General features: G+C 32.6%; 2 protein-coding genes across 2 annotated transcripts; one reads left to right on the top strand and one right to left on the bottom strand.

Moving 5' to 3' along the window:
• Positions 1-1,262: 1,262 nt before the first annotated feature.
• LOC144453402 (phospholipase DDHD1-like) lies at positions 1,263-19,851 on the bottom strand. The gene is made up of 15 exons (XM_078144687.1): positions 19,684-19,851; positions 19,066-19,617; positions 17,473-17,637; positions 15,754-15,882; positions 15,220-15,367; positions 14,100-14,328; positions 13,083-13,348; positions 10,779-10,857; positions 9,926-10,075; positions 9,453-9,690; positions 8,772-8,884; positions 8,291-8,531; positions 5,966-6,106; positions 3,637-3,669; positions 1,263-1,423 (listed from the first exon to the last, which is right to left on the bottom strand). The coding sequence occupies exons 1-15, from the start codon at positions 19,781-19,783 to the stop codon at positions 1,263-1,265; spliced, it is 2,745 nt and encodes a 914-aa protein (XP_078000813.1). The 5' UTR covers positions 19,784-19,851.
• A 170-nt stretch (positions 19,852-20,021) lies between these two features.
• On the top strand, positions 20,022-22,355 carry LOC144453542 (small integral membrane protein 12-B-like). Its single transcript, XM_078144854.1, has 2 exons — positions 20,022-20,421; positions 21,384-22,355. The coding sequence occupies exon 2, from the start codon at positions 21,391-21,393 to the stop codon at positions 21,667-21,669; it is 279 nt and encodes a 92-aa protein (XP_078000980.1). The 5' UTR covers positions 20,022-20,421; positions 21,384-21,390; the 3' UTR covers positions 21,670-22,355.
• Positions 22,356-22,872: the final 517 nt, after the last annotated feature.

Here is a 22,872-nt window from a genome sequence, read left to right as displayed (position 1 = left end):
TGGAACAAAATTTGACTGGTAAAAATCATAGACCCTGGATTCTATGTAAAACTTATGTAAATGAAAGATTAGAATACAATTATATTGTAAAAAAGTTCAAAATGTCTATGCTGTAAGTTTGTCACAGCTGATTTGATGTTGTAAGTTTGTGTTTTTATACTGTTTACCAATCTGAATGGTTTAAACTCATTCAAGTTGGTATACATAACTGTTCACTTGACCCTGAGTTCAAGTGAATTTAAATAGATTTCAAGGTTTAACAGCTATTAAAGGATTCAATGGAGCTATTGTAAGCTGACAAGAATTCCCTAACCATAAGGTATAATGACAAGAACAGACTAATATTCACCAATTTCTGGTGATTAATTTGGGTCTCAAGAATAACCTTTGAGTATTTAATTATTCAATTTCAAAGGTGTTTTAAAAGTGAGATGAAATGACAGGAATTTCATGTCAGCTAGTAAGAGTTGAAATCTGTACCAAAATATACATGTTTGAATGATCAACTGCACTGTGATTTTGTAAAATCTTGTAAATAATGGGTGTGAAATAATGTACTCTGTAGTACCAGTTTCAACATCTAATATGTTCTACTTGTAAATAACTATCAATGTAACTACAAATTTAAAACTACTGAAAAAGCCTACACTGTCAAAAACAAACAAAGTTACACTAAAAATATATAAAGCATAAAAAAACATACTCTTCCTGACTAATGCCTGTTTGTATTCTCTCTACTTGAAATAACCAAGGACAACTGACAAAAGACCTTCAATTCAAATTTCTTATTATTTTTTAGTACACTGTGTCATAAAAGTTCTCAATTTATGGTGATGATATGAGGGATATCAGAGGGAATAGATATCACAATATATTTCTTTTTGTTTTTGGTGTAAGTTCTGATTGAAAAATACAATTTCAGTATCTGATAAATTTAGTGACTTTTTATCTGTATAAGAGTTGTGGTCAATGATGATAAATATATTTGTATCTGACTCAATAAACTGGTCCCTGCAAACACATTTCATACCTATTAATGTTAAGACTGTAAGATACATCATGCTGCAATGGCCTTGTTTTTTTACATTGGCCTACGTGTGAGGAAGCCCTTACATGGTGTACCTTACAGACTACTATTAAACTTGTGTTATACAAATTCGATGTTGTACATACATGAAACATTACAGTTGCATGTTGTTTTAGATCAAAAGTCACATTCAGTGTTTTTCTGTTGTTACTGAATTGTTGGCATTTTGCAACTATCATGACTCCCAGGTGGATACGTATTCAGGATGCAAATGTGAGAGGACAAATAAGGCAACATCTGTTGATGTCCAGTAAGCAGTGTGTGATGTCACAGCTGATATGTAGGCATTCTCCATTGTTCCTTCCCTCAACTCATAATCAATGCGATGCTCCAGTTCTAATTGATGTTAGCATAGAGAAAAGAAAAAGATACTTTAATTGTCAGTGTGTATGGAGATGATGTCAAGGATGTATGTTGGTGAAGAACTATCATGATGTTTTAATGATTGGTTGCTGTCAAACATTATGGTTCCGTATATATATAATGAAATTCAAGGTGGGGGGGGGGGGGGTTACTCATAAATCATACCAACTATACTTCATTATTATAACTATTTATAATAAAGGCAAGCTAAGTTATTCTTCTTCAACTGTTTTCTAACAAATCAGAGTGAAACTTTTGAAATGCTTCATGTTATATCCAGATGTCCTTTAAAACATGACTGGGGGATTTAAGACCATAGCAAACTTACTGAGATGGGTTCAACATTATTTAGTACACATTCTTGACAAGTCTTGCCTTTTGGTTGTCATTCTTTTTAGTGTGATGTTTTGATACATTTGGGAACAAAAGTAGTTACAGGAAAAGACCTCTGTGGGAATTCATATAAAGTCAAAAATTAACACCCCAAACATAGTTACTCCATACTTGTCTTGAGTGGTCAAACAACTGAAAATACAGCAATTGTCACAACACCATTGAACTTATTCCCACACACACTTATGATATGTGTGACAAATGGTTAAACAACACCCATCAAGAAGGCATTGCTTGTAGATTTCATCAGAAAACATGATATTTGTCCATGTTTCCACCATCTTTATTATGCAGTCTCTCTAATCATGCACAATTCTATGTCATCTGTGAATCTGCTTAACAAGTTCCATGGTGTTGTGCATATATTACTGTAATTTACAGTTTTATGGAGGCTGACAAGGAAAGTAGAGTGTACTCTGACACTAAATTATGTATTACATATTTTGATTACATAATGATGATAAAACATGGTATTATTTTATGAATAATGATGGCAATTGAAAGACAGAATTATGGAAGAATTAGTCTCAAGCAGACAGAAAAGACATCTACAGAGATAGATTCAGCTGTTGGTTTATTAGTGACAGACACTTTTGCCTGCATCATGCATGGTCACTATTTTTAAGACAGATTCCTTTGGTTATTACTAGCACATGTACTCTTTCATCACTAGAAAAACTTTAATATTCACTTATCTATCACCAGATGCTACTTGTATTCAGACATAGAACACTGGTAGATATGTGTCCAAAATATGTGATTTTTTGTGAGGCTATTGAAAACAATGTCTGTGACGCTGTGAACTATTACCGCTCAAACAAAGTGCATGGGTACAAAGACATTTTTGCGGTTGTTGTGTCTCAGTAAACTTTTAACAGTAGACTCAGGAGACTTTCAAGCAAGGGTACATAGAAGGGACTTTTGTTGCTATTGTTGTACCTTCTCAATAAACTGTTTTGAAAATTTTGTGAGACTTTCAAAACAAGGCTACATATAAAGGAAGTTTTGTTGCTGTCGCATTTTCTAAACGGTTTTGCACTATTTGTGAGGTATTTCTCATCATAACATCACTCTATTTCTCAATGATTCGTGTTGGGTTGGGTCATCTAAACTTCTTGTATTTGTTTTTTTCTTTTTTGCCCATACGTAAACCAAACACATTAGATTTGTTGGTGATCTACACTGTCAATAGATAGTTTTACTCATAGAGCTTTCTATAACAGTTTACTTGTAAAGTCACTTCAATTACAGTTTTTACAACTGGCATAAATCAGTGAGTGAATGAGGTCACAAGCCTGGCAACATTGGAATGTATCAAATGTCACTACAGCTACACTGTACAGACAGCAAACTCAACATTGAGGGCTCCCTCCAACCTTCTGATGGTGAAAGAGTAACACTAATGCTGAGTGGACAAACTCGCCACTGGGGGCTCCTTTCTTTTAGTTGCTGCAATTACTGAGAGGTACTAGAAAATTAGATTTCTTTTCATATCTTTTGGAGGGTTTTGAGGGAGATGAATATCACAATTATACCATTGCGGTTTATTTCTCTATGATAGATATCTATTTAAACTTTTAAGGATAATCGATTGGTTTCTGTTCTTTTACATCGAAAGTATTTCAACACAGGCCTTTCTGAACATGATCCAACAAGACAAAACTATGAAAACTGAAAAATCAGGATAGGTGTAAAAAGGAAAGAAAAGAAGACAGGATAGATGTAGGAAGAGCTGAGCTAAGCTAAGCATGCAGAAAAAAAATGGGATTACATTAACTGTACTACTGAATTACCTTGATACAAATGGGCATCCTTGTATATTGAAGCTACAGGTGTACATTGAATGGATATGCAAATAAGAAAGAAAACATTGCAAACACGCACATTTTAAAATGAAATACAATATAATGGGATACTACAATACAACAACATAATTACACAATAATTATAGGGTAGGACTTATAGTTGGCATATTTTTATATACAAAAAAATGAATTTACCATAAACTAATGGTGTCTGGTGAAACTTTTAATAATGGTTTTTACTTAGATTCTGTGTATAGGACTAAACAAGATCGCTGCACTTCAGTAAAATTTCCTACAACCAGACTTAAATTCTACAGTGATAGGTCATGCCACTGCAACTCTCAACAGGTTGCTAATCATACTGTACCTCATATTGGAGCCTTTAAGAAACTACATTAAAGTGCCAGTGAGCACTAACAGTGGGTACTACTAGGCACTATGTAAAACTTGTTTATCACATCAAATCATGTCATGTCATGTCATGTCATATCATATCATATATATTTACTAGTTTGTTTTAGAACCAAACACTTATTGAAGAAAATCCAAAGAAGAAATGCAGTTTTCTTAATGGATGCAATAAAGATTCTATTCTATTCTATCATTTCATAAACTTGTCTGCCTTTTCAGGGTAAATATTCCATTTATCTAATTACATGGTACTTTAGTCATTAATATATCATTTCACCTACTGTTAAGTCAAGTAAAAATATGCCTTTTATATTTTCTCTTGTACTCTACATAATGCATGTTTTCTTAAACTAGGAATTTCAAGAGAACATCATCCTACAGTATACCACATATATATAACAGTCATATACGTATTATGAAAAAAATTATCAGGTGATGTCTTAGAAAATAGAACCTCAATATCTATTCATTGTTCTGAAAATATCTAAAAATTTGTTGACCATAGAACACTACACAAAAAAATTTGGCACTGTGCAAGCGATGCAAGTTATTTTGTATAGAGAGATAGCAATAAGTGCAGCATTATTGAAAACATCAACTGAGACTATGTAACATTCCATCTTTGTGTCGGCTTGACAGAAGTAAGCAAAATTTATAAAATGCAATCCCCGCTAAATGTAAAATGATGCATTAGTTTTGTGAGAAGCAAGAGATAACTTTGAGGACAGGTAATCTAAGAATATCTCATTTATTTAGTTATGTTAAACATGTTATCATCCAATATTCTGTTATATCCTTCCACCTCCTCCAGCTTGATTGTAATGTAATTTAATTTCTGTAGGGAGTACAACATTATCTGACAGTGAAGGCTCTCATCTTTATAACATGTAATGGGTTTAGACTCAGATGATCTTTATTCTTAAATTCAATCACTTTGGTATTTAAAGGAAGACAAAAATGGAATTGACTTGGAATAGGAATCATCACAGCATGGAAAATACTTCATCAACCTATTTAGTAGCTCAATGAAAATTCATGTGTGTTGGTAAATCATAATATCAAATTAAACTTCTGTTCCAAACACAATATTGAAATCTATTTAGTATTTGTAAAGAGTCTGTGGCTAGACATTGATGACACTTTTGTGTCTATCCTGACTGAAGTACTTTCTGCAGATAGTCAATAAAATTGAAATTTACATCTAAATGTTTTAGTTCCAGAGATATATGTAATATCTAATATATGTAATATCTAATCTGACCTACTACATTTCCTCAACAAATTTATCAAATTTTAATTCAAATGATGTTATCTTCTCATTTTTTTTTTCAATTTTACAAGGTTTTCGTTTCAAAATAACATATGAAATAAGTTTTTGTAAGCCATTATGCTTTTTTTTCCAGCCATTCTAGTTAACTCATTAAAATAAGATGCTGTTCATATATTTATAATTAATTTCCTTGATTGAATGTTTGGTTGTTGTAGGGAGGTACTGATTACCTTGACAACTGGAAACATACCGGTATATGTGAAATCATTAGGCTATTAAAGTATGAAGTAAATTTTGTTAGTCATCATTCTTTTGTTCAGCATGTCTAGCCAACTCATTAAAAGTATGATGCTGCTCAAATTTTTACATTTTAATCTCCATGATTGAATCAACTTTTCAGCAAGATGACACTGATTGCATTGAGAACAGGTAACATGTTTCTATTTGAAGTCATTGAATGAAATAAAGTCTTTGGCAGTCATCATGCTTTTCTTTAGAAAATTCATTTATATAAGACATTATTATTTGCATCTTTTTTTTTATTTGCATCATCTAATTGCAATGATTGAATTAACTTTTCAGCTAATTTGATATGATATAGCTTGAGGACTTTGTAACCATAGCAATTGTACTCACCAACACTTTCCATACTGACTGGGATTCCTTTCTCATTTCTTACTTCTCTTTCATCATTTGCTGCTATTTCTTTCATACTTTCCAACACTTGTAGTTCTGGATTTGTCTCATCTGTCTTCTTGGTAAATTTACTCCAAAAACCTGACAAAAATTAACACTACATTAATTCTTGGTAAAATTACTTCAAAAATCTGACAAAAATTAATGCTACGTTAATTCTTGGTAAAATTACTCCAAAAATTTGACCCATATTACAAATGTAACACTACATTAATACCATGATAATTCTATCATCAACAGTACACTATGACACAGATGGCAAAACTAAAAGTAGATGTTGTGTTTCCAATAACACCCTACAAAAATATGTATTGTCAGTATTTTTAGTTGTTTAAACTGTTTCTATTTTGGGGTTATGACATAACAAATAGGATTCAGTAACCTGGACACTATCATTCCGTGGCTTTACTAGATATGATTCATAGTCAAAATATTGTGTACAAATCACCATAAATGTCAAATCCTTCATATAATGCATATTTTAAATTCTGCCTCTTACACCTATTGTGAAAATTTTAACCAACGGGGAGGCATCAATTTAAGTTTATTTTCTCAAAACTTTTCATTTAAAAGTATTACCCCTTTTGAATTTATCCTATTTGATATAGTCAATCTCTTAATGTGCTTTCTAGCTAAATTCTTTTATTTTTTTATAGTGAATTCAATTTTAGTCAGTTGAATGTTTAGTATACATACTGCTATGAATTGGGAATGTTATCTTTGTGGTTCAGATAATAACATCCATGTCAACCTTCTCAATGATAAGGTGTGTGTATTACTAATTCACATATCAACCATGTCATGTCAAATTTAATTTTAATTTGACCTCATTCAAAAACAATATAGAAATATTACAATATTGATGATTAAACACTTTTTGAAAATATATGAATTCATATTCAGGAGTTTTCGACAGCAAAAATGTTGGTATTATTAAATCAAGAAACTGAATATGCAAACTCTGGTCTATAACTTACCTAAATGTGAATATAAATTATAGCATTAATATTTTTTTTTAATACAACTATAATATCAAAATAACAAAATTGACATGGTCATTTTTTTGCTCCACTGTTGTCCTTCACTGCATAGAGCAATTAATTATAGACATTTGAGTTATGGATAATTTTGTTAATCAATATTTATGATTGGCCACAAATTATTGTTCTATCTTTCCAGTCGGATTCACGTAATTGCTTTGGCAATAAACTGACATTATTATAATTTTTTGACAACGATGTAATGAGAAGTAGCAGACAGTAATATTATGTGCATTCACTTCTTTTGAATTTATGTGATAAATCACACAGCAAACATGTCTATATAGTGTGCAATTTACATACATCTATTTCCTGTCCTTGACACATAACAGCACTTGAAACATTTGTTTTACCATTTCAATACATTATTCATTGAAATTTATGATCAAAGGCAAAGAGCTACACACTGACAGAATCATTATCAAAAGATATAAAGAATTATTTCCTCATTTGTAACATCTAATGCTGTCCCAAAATGTACAAGCAAGCTATACACTGAGAACTTAAAACACATATTGCAATCGACAAGCATATATACACAGCAGGAAAAAAAATTCAATGCTGATTTCAAGAAATGTACACCACATTGCTACAAAAGATGAGATGAAAGTAAAAGATGAAGGAAACCAAAGTCTTGATATGAGGGGATGATTCATTATAGATTCCTGCAAATGAAAATATAATTCTTTGAACAGCAAAACCTAAAAGAACTGAAATAATTATGTGACACGAACTGAGTGTTATACAAAGAATAACAGAGTATGTAAATGTATAAACAAATATTATTTGTGCTGAAGGTTACAGTATTCTTTATCACATCTACCACTCACAAACATTCAATAAGTGTGTATAGACAACAAGGTACAGTGCACATTGTTTACAATATAGTAGAATACTTTATTTTCGTTTGGAGCAATATTTCCTATTTTTTGGCTCTCTGTTTTCAATTGCGAATTCAAGATGGATTTACCAACACCTTCAATTCATCTCTTCATGAGTCAATGAGTATAATCGCCAAGAAGATTTAAATAAACTGCAAGCAGATTTTGGTTTTGATGATTTTCAGTGAGAACTGAGGTACATTCCTTTGAAAATAAAGTATTCTACAGTGGGTACACTACAGCTGAAAATATTGCAGAGCAAGCCACACAAATACAAAAGACAACACAATATTAGACTATACACCAAACAGAGAACACAAGTGGAATTGTGTTGATTAGTCTACCTGTAACAGATGCAGAGATACTAGCTGACATTTCATCATAGACAGAGGAGAGGATGGGATAGGATGAACACTGCTTCAATGGACTACCATTGACAGTATACAGACTAGAAGCCACAGATCTCACAGGACTGATGGGTGATTTTTGTGGACTACTACTATCTTGACTAGCTGTACCAGGACTTGAAGCATTGACAGTGAAGAGACTAGAAGTGATAGATCTCAGCGGACTGACTGGTGATTTCTGAGGACTACTACTATCTCTACCGGTAGTCATTGCCACACTAGAAGCTAGGGATGTCTGTGGACTACTATTATCTTGAACTTTAGCAGGACTGGAAGAATTAACAGCAAAGATACTAGAAGCAACATATCTCACAGGACTGATGGGTGAGTTCTGTGGACTATTATCACAACTAGCTGCAGCAGGACTGGAAGAAGTTAGCTGACTGCTTATTATACAGTTGTGACTAGTGTTACAAACAGTGAAGGCAGTAGAGGTAGTAGAAGAGATGGCTGTATATGTGTTGTCAGGGTGCTCATAGTCATAGTATTCAGAATGGTCTACATCTTCTAGGTCAGAACTTGTCTCCTCGTCTTTCATGAATGAAGATTAGGATAAAAAGTTGGGTGGAAAATGATGGTTAGAATGCAATAAAGGTGTCAGACAAAGATACAGATCTATTATAACACACAGTTACTGAGATACAAAATCTATTATAATACACACAATATCAGTCACACACACATGCCATGCTATATATTTGACCACAATCCTTGTTGATATGAGACATTTAAATCTATCTATCTACATGTATCTACATGAGTTGCAAAAGTGCTAGTCAGTTAACAGTAAACATGATCAGTTGTCCTATTTGTGACTTGTCCTCCAAGTCATATTTTTTCCTATGTTCAGCTTCAGTGATAAGCAATACCTATATGTTTGTTTTGTCACCATCAAAGTTGTGTAATGCTAGTTTTGGGTATCTTCTGATTGACTGAGTGACTGACTATTTCTTTCTGAGTCTAGTTCTATGTTATCATGCTCTTACACTACTTTAGATGTGAGAAAAGTTATGTAATAAAATCACTTTCATTGTACGATGCAAAAAATTACTGAAAACTGTCTTAACTATTGAAATGTCATTCCTAATTTAGTGCTTACCTGATGATTTAGGAGATTTCTTGCTAGATGTATCGTCATGATTACTAGCTGCCAGCATGTCTGGCATCTCTATGCTTCCTCCTTGTGACTGCATTTCTTTAGGTTTATCCTTAGCGGATGGATATGCCATCATCATCATGCCTTCATACTTCTTTTGTTTGCTTGAGTCACTGGAGTTGATCTTCAAAGGCATTATTGTATGATAGTGTTTGATTAAAAGAGGTTCTATCCTATATGCCTGCAGAAAATCAGAAAATTACAACAACAGAGAAGAAATGTTATAGATAATAAATGTGGTTTAGCTCTGAAAACAGCACATCATCAAGGCACCAAATGAAAGGTTGTTGCAGCAAAAATATTAGGTTCTAATGTTGTTATCAAAATAAACAATATTAACTAAATTGATATTCACAAAAGTTAATACAGTTTTAAAGACTTTCCTAATATAAAACAACATATTCTCCTGTACTCACCACTGGGTCTGCTGGATGATAGATGTTAAAAAGTCTTTTACACTGAGATTTTGGAAGGATAATGTCTTGTTTGCCTCTACCCTGTGGACGTATTCCTCTCATTGATAGAAACACTGCCAGAGGGGAACCCAGACAGAACAGATTCTCAACCTGCAACAATTAACAATATTCATATTAGAAAGACTCTCATGAAAAATTACCTTCAATAATACTTTTTATAAACATAGTATAGAATCTGATCACCTTTTTTTCAGCAATTTTTCTGACTGAGAATAAAGTGCTACTCTCAAAATAAGTCTTTTCTTTCATGATAATCTTTCCTTCTTATCCATGCTCAATAAGATTAAAATCCGATGTAGATGTCGGCTAATCGTTCATTGCTATTTTACCTTCGTTATTTTGCCTGAATTGACCTTCTTGGTACATGTTTACATTTTTTAGCCTCATCGCCTCCTCTACATCTGAGATGGCACCCATTCAAACAAATTTCTACTCAGTGAGAGACACACAGCCGATCAAGTTGCGTCTTACTTGGGGTAGGTAGTTTTTTATTTTATTTTATTATATATTTTTTTCATGTGTGAGTGTCTAGTTTAGGTTTTCCATTGTTTTCCAAATGGTCTCTGTGTTGGTTATTTCTTCCTATCAGATGTATGGCCATTACAGTTGGAAGAAGAGTTTTAAAGTATCATTTTAAGTTGATGACAGTTTCCGCATCCACTATTTCTTGTGAGACTTCACAATTTCTGTGATTTTATTATTTTTCTCTTCAATACATAAAAATAAGTTTCGGATCGGCAGTGAAAAGCTTGTTGTCAAGTAACCGGAACCAAACAATTATTATATAACTTACTTTAAAATTGAGAATAGGCATTCTGGCAACAGCTGCAACTTGGTTGGTACTCAATAACTGTGATTCCAATTCATCCACTCTGAAAAAATAAATGACAAAGAATTGTGACATTGTCTGCACATACAGGTAAACCAGCGAGGGATTGCCAAACGACTATGTGTATCATGCACATTTTATGAGATAAGATTTAGAGAGATAAGAAAGAGGCTTCCCACAGACCACTCATTACAAATATAAACAACTCCACATTCCTGCCGACAAGCAGGCACTGTATGTGTACAGACATATCACTTGTAACTTTGAATCAATACACATGTATGTGTCAAAATCTGAACCTGTAATGCAATAACTTTCAATAGCTTGTTTGTTCCAAGGACGATGTCTGTGTGTCTGTGTATCAGTAGGGGTTGGTTGATGTTGTTTATATTTGTATTGAGTGGTCTGTGGGAAGCCAGTTTCTTATCTATCTAAATTGTTCTTAGGGAACATAAAATGTGTATGATACGCACAGTTGTTCGGCGATCCCTTGCTATTTTACCTGTATGATAAGATTGCTGTTCATCCACTCTCATATGCTTGAATTGATCAAAACAACACACTTATGTTGCGTAGTAATCTACATCTAAACAAGATTTTTACATGTCTCTGTCAATACAGTGAATTCAGTTTTCTGTCCACTGGAATTTGGTATGTGTTCTTTTTTTCTTGAAATAACTAAATAAAATAACTAAATATTACTTTTAAAAACTAAATACATATTTAACTAAATAAATGAACAAACATATAAAAAAATAAAATAAATGAATGAATGAATAATGAAGGAATGATTAAATAATAAATAACTTCAATGCAAAATAACAGTTACAAAGTTTGACTTTACAAAGCCTTCCTTGCATTGACATGGAAATTGATGAAAAATACATAATTCATGAACAAATTGGAAGTATGTAATCTGTTATCTGAAAATAAAATTAATTTCGATTAGTCAACAGATGTTTTTCAGGATATCAATTTGTATTGAAATTTCTAATAACAAGTGAAATGAGATGAGTATAAACTGTCCCTTCTGCTGGAAAATTCATTGTATTTCTTGCCTCAATATTAAGGAACCAGTAGTGAGATTAGCATTGACGTGATACAGTCCTAAAAGGTCATGATTATTTATTTATAGATGCTAGAAAGCTAAAATAACTGAGCAATCTGAGGTGAGATGAATCAGAATAGTGAACTCTAAAGACTACAATGAATATGAAGTAGCAGTGATTGATTTGGGCTGACATTTACATCTCTCTATAGACATATAAGGCCTGTGGTGAATACTAAGTGTGGTGTCCTGACTACTTAATTAATTATTTTGAAATCATATAGATTGTAACAGCTTTAAAGTAATAAATGTACCGGTGAGTATTAAGGTTGTGTGAGATGAGATCTAAAATAACATAGGCACTGAAAGCTTTACGGGGTATTATGAGTTAATCACGAAGACATTTATATTCATATAGCATTAACTATTGAATAATTCTTTATGGAGTTCAAGCATGCTAAAAGACATTTAGAGAAAGCGTTACAACGAATGTAAAATTTGAAATACGCTTTGTAACTATGACAGAACTCCTACAAAGAGATATCAACACATAATCATAACTGCAATACACATGATAATCTAAAGCTTGTGAAAATGTTAAAAATTTCATGTTTTCCATGAAAAATTGAGTAGTTTGAACAGTTTTCTGCAGTCTGTCTCCGATGTCTATTTGTTGGGTAACTAAATTTTCATTAAAGTATTATTACTGAAACAGTGTTAATTTTACAACATATAAACAGACTGGTATGATACACTATAAATACAATACACAAAGTGAGGCTATGAATATTATTATCCATTTTATAAAAAATCATACCCGAAATTAATCTGTCTGAGAAAGTAATTTGACTAAAATCTTAACCCCATACAGATGGTCTATTGTACAAGTACATACCAATACATGTACTCACATCTACTACAGATAGTTATTTCTGTTTTCTCATTAAACAGTCAAAGTTATGAGTTCTTGTACTTGACAAAATTTGGACGAGACAATCCTGACTACAAAAAGTGATGGATTAAGAAGAGAGACATAAGTATCGATTTCAAGTGTTTGAACTTCAGAGCATATGTGTGTACTTCACACAGTCTACATTATCAGATGTGTGTGTGCAAATAAAGAGACAAATCAATATCTCTAGTGATTAAACTTCAGAATTACCCTTCAGGGGCTTCACCTTTCATTTCCCAATGAAAAAAAGAAGATAACAATTTATTACCTTTTTCTGAGACTGTTGAGTTCTTGTGCAAGTGCTTCATGCTGTGGATCAAGTTCGTCTATATCAGGATGTTTCCCCTGTTCATGCATCAGATACTGGTCATATAGATGAATTGGATTCCATCCTGTGATGATGTCATATGTTATAACACTACCTAGAGAATGGGATATGACAGACACCTTGCCATTGTTTGCTTCAAACCCTTCATTTCTCTCACAAAACATTTTGTACAGTCGGTTCAGTTCTGATTGTAATCCTCGCACAATCTGAAATATAACATGACAATATCATGTTACAAGATAAATTCTGAGGAAAACTCATTTGTGTACATTTTATGGTAAACATTATATACTTCAGTCAAAAAGGCCTAAGGTGAGTATATCAAATGTTTGCGTGTGGGAGTGATGACATGTCTGATGATGACAGCAATAGCATGCACAGTAAACATTTATTCATGAATGACATGTCTTCTCATAACATCCTATCCACATCTGTAATCTAAAACATTATTCACATGTCTGCAAGCTATTTCATTTACATGTGTATGTAGGTAGATGTGGTAGTTTTACCAAAATTGCTTTTGAATGATAGACGGTACATAGAGGCAGAAGCTGGGAAGCCTTGACTTAAACATAAGATTTCTAAGTATGAATTATTAACATTATAAAAGATTATCTCTTCAAATCTTATAATAAGATACTATTTTTATAACACAGAAATGTTAGGTGAGTACATATTTAATGATGATTGCATAGACTTTTGATTGAGGAACAATTTTTCAACTTATATTCATATAAACTTTAAAGGAGTTCTACGTTTTACAATTCAAATGAAAATTTTGATGTGCATAGGATTTAAAAAAAAATTGATATAAAAATATTCAAAACTTTATATTAAAATGAATGTACCTTTTTATATATGTACATTATATTAATTATTCAGAATTTCAAATGATATCTTGAAAAGTTACCAAAAGTTTCATTGTAATATACAAGGAAGGCAAGGTTTAGCACCTACTTCAGATCTGTACAAAGGACCAGTATAGTACATAATATCCATTGCACTTGAGTTGAGAACAGCACGTAGACCTCTCAGTCTATGAGGTGTAACTGCCTCTACCATGTCACCATCCAACCTGAGTTTGGATCGCCACTCAACAGGCAGAAATTCTACCCTTTTAGTACACATGGGATCAAAGAGGCTTGGAAGATGTTTGTTGATCATTTTGTTGGATGTTGCTCTCAAACTGTACGGAAATGGAAAACATGGAATACACCTGAACTGGAGCAAGAAACTTTACAATCAAAGTGGGGGGTGGGTATATATCAGTTCCTACGTGCTACAACATAATGTGATTGTGATGAACCTTGTTAAATACTCTTGGAAACTTAGGTAAATTTTACTCACTTATTCCTCTCTTTTAACAAATAAACCCTCATTATTGTGACAATTTATGTAAGGACAATTCTTTTATACATATGAAGGTTTTAGTTCACATTTTGTTCCTTATGTAATATGTTTTATAAAGTTGTTGAAAACATGCTTTGGTAAGTGATAATATAAAATATCACCTGACAAATTGTCTACATCTTATAATGCATCTTATCCTAAGGATGTAGCCTTAATCAAATGTCCTTATCATGACGTTTGAAAAATGTTTATTGCAGATATTCAGTACAAGAAGAGAAAAGAGTTTGGGAAATTAGTTTGCTAAAATAATGTGCCCTATAATTTATGACTAAACTGAAATATCATGATTGTATTTGTTTGGATTAGGTACTAGACTGGAAATCAAGCAAGCTGATATTTTTATCATCTACTCAATGGATTCAAATCATGAAAGAATGGCATTATCCATTTCACATACATATTGTATGGTTATTTTATTCTAATAGTTTTTCTTCTTTATTTTCAGACATCAGTTTGCTGTCATTTAAGTGCATTTATACTCAGCAAGGAACATAGAAAAAGATGTACTTGGAATCTAATGTCACAAAACAAGGAAAATGCATGAAATAGTTGACAATGTAGTCCTTCAAACATGTTGAAGGCATACATGTATCAATAACATCTTTGTTTATATGATATTAAATTGTTTATAAACAGATGTCAAGAATGTACTTATTTTAATACTCACTCAGCACAACTCTTGACAATGCTGCTAGAATCCATCTTCTGACCAATACCATGAACAACAAACACTAGATGTGATATAGGAGGTGGTTTGTCATCTAATGCAGCTTCCAAACAATATCCACGCCTTAGCCTGGTACCACTAGATGAAGCTGATTATCAAATCAGGTGAAATACAAACGTAATCAATGGAAAATATGCTTTCATCAATTCGTATGGAAAAATTCTACATTGTATGTGTCAAAAAAACATCAAAAATCTTGAAATATTAATAGGTAATATCTTTCTACTTCACTTATATACCAATCCTAAGACATTTACATTTTTCTATATTGTAAATAGGACAACATAGAATAAATGTTAATGTGTACCGATGTAATATTTATGGAAGTAATTGCAAATTTCTCAAGTTGTACACGCATGTGAGAAATGTAAAACACACAACAAATCTAAGGGAAACACAAGAATTAATACTACATCCAAAGAAATATTTTATCTAGTAATTTCTGGTAAACTACATATTAAAAGTATGACTTACATTTTGATAATCCAAAACTAGTACCAATGGATCTGGCTAACTTGGATCTCGTAGTGTCACTGTACAGGAATACATCCTGTATACTGTTCCAGTCAACATGTGTATCTTTCATTTTGAGGTGATGAAGTACTGAAATTAAAACATAAACCAGTCATTATCTAAAACTGACATTATCTGACAAACTGCTATATGTCCAATTTTTTTATAAACAAAACAAAACAAAACAAAACAAAACAATAGGTTTGAATGTATGCATAATTATATTTACATGTTATTCTAATTCAAGTGTTAAAAGTTGGAAGTAAATATTGAATTTATTTTTATTATTAAAATCACTAGATGTCATCATTATTTTGTAACTAAAGGTGTCGATGAATAATTTTTGACAGAGTGGTATTAACAAAAATAGTCATTCAAAAAGCCTCCAAGAAAAACATTCATTCAAATGAAAATGACATTACTTTCTCTCAGAATTTGTCAGGAATTTGTAACTTCAGCGTACATATTATCTGCTTCATATCAGCTAGTCACAACAATATAGTGGTTGGTTATTTTGTCTAGATTCATAGTGTAATTTACATAATAGTCAAGCTAATTTTGTCGACCTCATCCCTGGTTGTATAACATTAAACAAGGTGGTACCAATCCATACAATTCATGGATTAACGAAGGACGCATGTATAGTGTACAAACTCATTCTGAATCGACAGTTATGATAAAAATTTCATGTTTAAGAAAATTACACCTTGTTGAATTATCATAATTATCAATGAGGAGTCAAAGGGCATATGAATTAATAGTAATGGAATTTATTCAAGGACTTTGATTAGAAGGAAGGCAGCATATGGTACCTTAAAAATAACCCTACATTAAGTCTGTTTGACTTCATTCCAGACAACCTGTTCTCATGCAATTATTAAATGCACCAGATGGACTGAAGTAATGGTACTTTGGTGAATTCAGAATGTCTATTTTATCATTATGGCTGTGATTGTCATGTGACAATAATCATTACACATTGTGTGTATCTTAAATAATCATGAATGTTATAACACATTGGTATTTTTTTTTTTAATTGTACATACATGTGGAAACCTATGCTGAGACTTATAGCAAGTTTTCATAAATATATATTTTCAAGTGAAAAAGCCCATATGAATAAAGTTTTATAATTTCTCATACCTGAAATAGCATTTTACCTCATGCTATAGGGTCAAAAATAGAACAAGATGGTTGACGTATTCTCAAGTGTACATAGCAATGTATGTGTAGTGCATGGAGTGGAAATTATGGTGTCACAATCAATCAAATTATTATTTTCATGATGCAACTATGTTTTAAAATTCTATTTCAGGTAATGAAAACTGTTTCTATTCATTTATTCATTTTCTATTTATCTTTTGATTTACTGCATTTGAGTCATTGTGTGATTTAGAACAGTTACATAAACTTTAGGGTTAAAGGTACACATTTTTAAAATGCATGCTTACACATGTTATCCAAGTATATCGCATACAAACATATTCATACATAGTGACAGTGATAGGGACTTAATTATTGAGATTGTTGCATAAGCAATGCAAATTAAGCTTCTTCATGATTGGTCTTCAACCAACTCTGTTTTTACTTTCCCCAGTAAAACTTACTTCTTGCGACTTATGAAAAAAATTTGTGAAAAAAATAATTTGCTTTTTCAGTGATAAGGCAGCAGACACTTACTTGGTTTATTTCCCTTTATGTTGAGTGTTTCAGGTGGATTATGCTTATTCTGTCCCCGAAATTTTTCAAGGTGTCCTTCTTCTATCCCATTTGCTAGACTTTCCTCTAAAGGTTGCAATGTTGCATCATAGAACCATGTTCCTCGCATAACATCAACTGCTTCAGCTAGACAACAATAAAACACAACTTAGATATGAATAAGCAATGATAAAAAGAATGACAAGAGTAGAATTGTGATGGATAACACAAATCAGCTTTATGTTATGGGGCCTAACTCTGAACTACCCCTAACCCTAAATATCATTCCTTTGTATAACCAAAGTTTAAAGAACATACATTGTAATAGTGATTCCTTCCACAACCCCCAACCCCGACTTTAGGACCACTTGCATATTGTCATTTTTGTTAAATTAGTTCAAATGTTCTAAAAAGGGCATGCCATTTCAGTTCTAAATGTAATATATCAGTACCCAGAGTACTATAATCTGGTATTAGGGCTGCAGGCTGTCTGAACTAAAATAATTACCATCATTCTGAACTAATAATGCAGAAATAAGTGAACCTGAACAGATAATTTTGAAATAAGAAAAAAAAATTGACACATTTCTAGACAAATTTAGTACATGTATACAGACATCTCAAAGTATTACTAAATTACATATCTGTAAATTAATAATGAATTGTTAATTTTTCATAATTGCTTTTGTCCATTGCTTTACTAGCATATATGTTATTGAATATGTGTATGTTCCCTACACCAGATTTAAGATACATGTTATGATGTACATATTTCTGGAAAGTTAAATATCACAGTAATTTTTTCCATGTACTATGTGTCAATATGCATTATAAGCTTGAACTAAAAAAAATAATAACAGTTTCATACCACATAATGTCTGCATTTTAAATTACTCATAGAATTACTTGTGTATATAGATAGAGTTACATTTGAACAACATTTGTGCAAAATTTCACTCAAATTACAGTAATATTGTATAACATCTTTCCATTTTCACCCTTCAGTTGTTTTTTGTAATGGTCAGGAAGCATACTTTACTCTACCATAAATTTTAAATGAATGAATGAATGATGGCAACAAATAATACAATGTGTGCTGTGTTGACTGAATACCATTATCAAAATTAATGAGACAGCTGAACAATTACACAAAATATGAAGAGTGAATGCAAAACTAGCGCCACAATCATAACGGTTAGAATTTCATCAATTATCTCATTTATCTTGTCTGCAACATCAGCTTACGGTAGCTTTAATATCAAAATACCATTAAATTTCATGACCATTTGCTATTAGAAAATACTTATATATAATCATAGCATTGATAGTGGAGTAAAAATATTATCTCTAAATTGCAAATAAATAATTAATTACATCAAGTATTAATATTAAAGTTGGCCGAGTCTGGTGGCTAGGGAGAAATTCCCTGCTCTAAAATATGTTTGAAAATATTATGCAAAGTATGCAAGTCAGCATACATAAAAATATGCCATTTGAAATTAACTATCAAGATATACAAAAAAATATATAAATAAATAAATAAAATTTTTTTTAGCTTGACTTCAATATACTCACCTTCCCAGTATATTGGGTAACATTTTTTCGAGACAACATCAACTTCATAAAGACCCCCTCTGACAATAATCATGTCAACATTGTCATCATTTTTTGCGCTATGAAAATGGATTTGTCTGTACTTCCATTCAATTTGTAATGAGTCATAACCAATAAAATGGCTCCATTTTCTATCTTCTTTCGATTCTCTGTAATACCAACGAACCTCACCGGCATTCAGGTCTTGCACTATGTCTGTAGGTTGTTGGAAATTGATTTTAGTTTTTGCCGGCAATTCAATCGAAGACTCTACTTCAGTATTTCTGTCGTCTGCTTTATTATCTTCCTTTTCTTGGTCTTCACCTTTCTCCTCACTCATATCACTTGGTTCATCTTTTTCAAGTTTTTCTTCTTCTTCTTCTTCCTCTTCTTCTTCCGTACTATCTTCAATGACAATAACATCATGTTCCGCTACTGCCTCCGATATTGTTAATTTCCCGGCCGCAACTTCTCGTAGTTCTTCCCCCTGCACCTCCACTTCAACGGGTATGACTTCGTCGTCATCATCATCGTCTACGATAACAACGTCATCACTGCTAATGCTATCAATTTCTTTGCACGGACTGCTATTTTCTCCACTGACGTCCACCTCCATCGTGGCGTCCGTTGATTCCATCGAGTCGTCCTGAACATAGTCATCTTCTCTGGTCGCTTGATCTCCTGGAGCCGGGTAATCCATCTTTCGTCTTAAATGAACTCAGGTATTCATTCCTACCCTTCCAGCACACACCCACCTGCTGATACCGATAATCGCGATCGTTCGCAAAATTTTATCCGTCTCGCGTATGTGAACTTTGACCCCTTATTGAAATCGCGTCGTGTGCGAGGTCTCCAATCATACACCTGCAGATGGCTCTAATATATTTTGTAAAGCTTTGTGTGAGAACAGAACAGTGTACAAACCATTTCCAGTTATATCTAGTTGGTAGAGGGTAAAGAAATCGAGAATATTGACATCGAAATGGAAAGTTTTATGTACGAGATTTAACGTGACTAGCATTTCTGCACATGCGCTCACGTTGTAACTTTCGTCGTGTGCTGCAATCCTGTAGCGTATTACATGTTATAAAGTGTACTATATATTTTTTAAAAGAAGCGTAGACTATTTTAATGGATGGTGGAAATACGAGTTTACTTGTCTCTGATTTCACGATTCGTGTTTATCATATACGTTTGGAAGTGGTGCGGGCTCTTTGACCTCTCATGAGTAATAACTACACCAAGTTGTGACCAAGACAACTCTGAAGTTTTACATTTGAATTCTGAGTCTTTACTGGTGTGCTGCTTTTAAATACAGTTTTAATTAGTTTGTGTATGGTAAGTGGAGTAGAAATAGTAAAACACCGTGACATTACTAATAGATCTATACTGATTTCATTCAAATTCATGATATGATTGTTATATTTACACTAAATTACAGGTGTTAATTAGTTAGTAGATATGTAAATTATTTAATATATATTATAATTTAAAATATTTCTTACTTACCCTCATCATGGTTCGTCATTACATTTTCCATCTTAATGCTCAGTGGGTCATGCACTGTGCATCTTCTGAGATGTTTACAAAGAGTTGACACAAAAATTAAAAGTTTTGTGTGTTTTTTCAAGCACCAAGTGTAATTTCACGGTGTATCTTGGTTTGATCTGTTCTCACATACCAATTTGCTTCACTTTCTGTCCTTTGCTTCTCAGTAAACATTCCATTGTGTTGACTGTGGGGTACCCCAGACATGGGCACATGACTTGGATGACAGTGATTTTACTGAACAAAAAGGGATAGAAAGAGAAGCAAATCAGTACAAGAGAACAGATCAAACCAAGATATACCTTTTGATTACAAATGATGCTTGAAAAACCAGAAACAATTTTGTGTCAAATTCTTGTTTGTAAACATCCCAAAACATATGCGCCCTGGAAGATACACTGCACATGTCCCCAGTGCTTTAAGAATAATCAATGTATGATTTAGTAATTGCAAAACTATAGTCAGAGGCAACACTGACCTGAGTACACCCCTCTTCAGGTCAAGTCCATGTAAAAGACAATAGCCGTGGCAAGATTAGGGGTATGTACTGAGTCAGGTATGTTTGGAGGGTCTGAGAATGGAGTCACGCTGACCAAATATACTTCAGAACTCGATCAAGTCAGAGTTGCCTTAGGCAAATGACAACTATACTAGTTTTATGTACTATCTATGAAATATATATCAAATCACATTTATTTAACTTAAAATGGAAATAATAATATTGAACTCTCATGCTTTCTTCATTACTCCAGCATCATCATGTGGCAGATAATATTGGCAGGTGCCAGAACATATGCACCGTACATCACATTCCCAGTTGCCCTTGTTGTGGGAGTTATAGGATACAACATTGAAAGTTTTATTCGAGGTGACAAAAATAAAGGACCACAGACAAACCAGATAGTAGAGAAAAGGGAAGAGAGGCAGCTGGAAGAACTAAGCAAAGATGATTTAACGCAAGTTTCGTCTCTTAAAGAGTACAAAGGCAACCCAAAATTTCTCTATGAGAAAACACTACGAGCTGAGAGAAAAGATTAAAAAGAACACACTTTGCACCAGTTAACAGTGGTTGGAATTGTCTATGTAAAGTCATATCTGGCATGAGAGACAGTTCTATGCTAGAAAAGCCAGAATATCAGTTGTTGGTGGTAACTGGATATTTGTGACCATGGGATGTATGGACTTTTTTTTTGAATAGTGAACAGAGATGTGACTCTTTGAGATTTGATAAAGTTATGAGACATGGATTGTGTGACCCTGAAATATTGACACCAGTTTTGCACTTGAAGGAATATGAAATTTAGCAACTTAATTATATTTGCAACAATTTTGAGCATTTGTTGAAATTATATTCACCACACAATGTAATGAAATGACATATCTAATGACTTATTTCCACAACAATTAGCGGAGTGAAAATGTGATTGCAATATTTTTCTGGCAAAAAAGTTTTCCAATAAGATATAAGTGGTAGAGAGCGGAACAGATGATAGCTTTGCAACATTCTGGTTTATGGTATGTTTTTAACCAAAGTCTGGATATTTCACAATATTCCAACTATGTTCACAATACTAAACCATATGTTCCCTTTCAGTGCTGTTAATTTGGCTATTTCATGTCCTGAAAATACACATGAATGTCAGCTAAATACTAGTATAATGTTGTTGCAATCCAGATGAAAAAATTGCCAAAAATTATAGGTTCTTTTCAGCCTGTGCATTTACTGCTGGAATTAGTAAATATCAGATAGTGACGTTCTCACCTTGTTGTGAATCTTGTCCTCATTCAACTGTGTAGAAAATTACCATCATATATAGTGGCTTGGTAATTTCTTTGACACTTTTAAAAACAAATAAAATAAAATGAAATGGTGAATGAAAATATTGTCATGATTTTTACTTTATTTCTAAATGGATATCCCTATTCCAAACCATTTCTATAAATCGTCACTGTATTTTTGTGAAACAATATCTGGTGTTTCCCTTTAGAAATACATTGATCATAATATGATACAGAAACTGGAAAATTACCAAAGTTTTGAGTAATATGTTGTACAGTTTTTGTTAGGGTTTATTGACATACAATACAAACCACTTCAGTAACTGATAGTTTTGGTTTCCATCGATTGTTCCTGAATGTAATACCATAGAAAATACTGATATGGTTTACAATGAATATGTTTCAGTTCATGTTTTGAAGTTGGCTTCATTTTGTAATTCTTCAGTATGAAATAGAAATCAT

Source organism: Glandiceps talaboti, chromosome 2 (genome assembly GCF_964340395.1).
Source record: "Glandiceps talaboti chromosome 2, keGlaTala1.1, whole genome shotgun sequence".
Taxonomy (NCBI): Eukaryota; Metazoa; Hemichordata; class Enteropneusta; family Spengelidae; genus Glandiceps; species Glandiceps talaboti.
The sequence above is the reverse complement of the archived record's forward strand: the minus strand, read 5'-3'. Positions and strand labels throughout refer to the sequence as shown.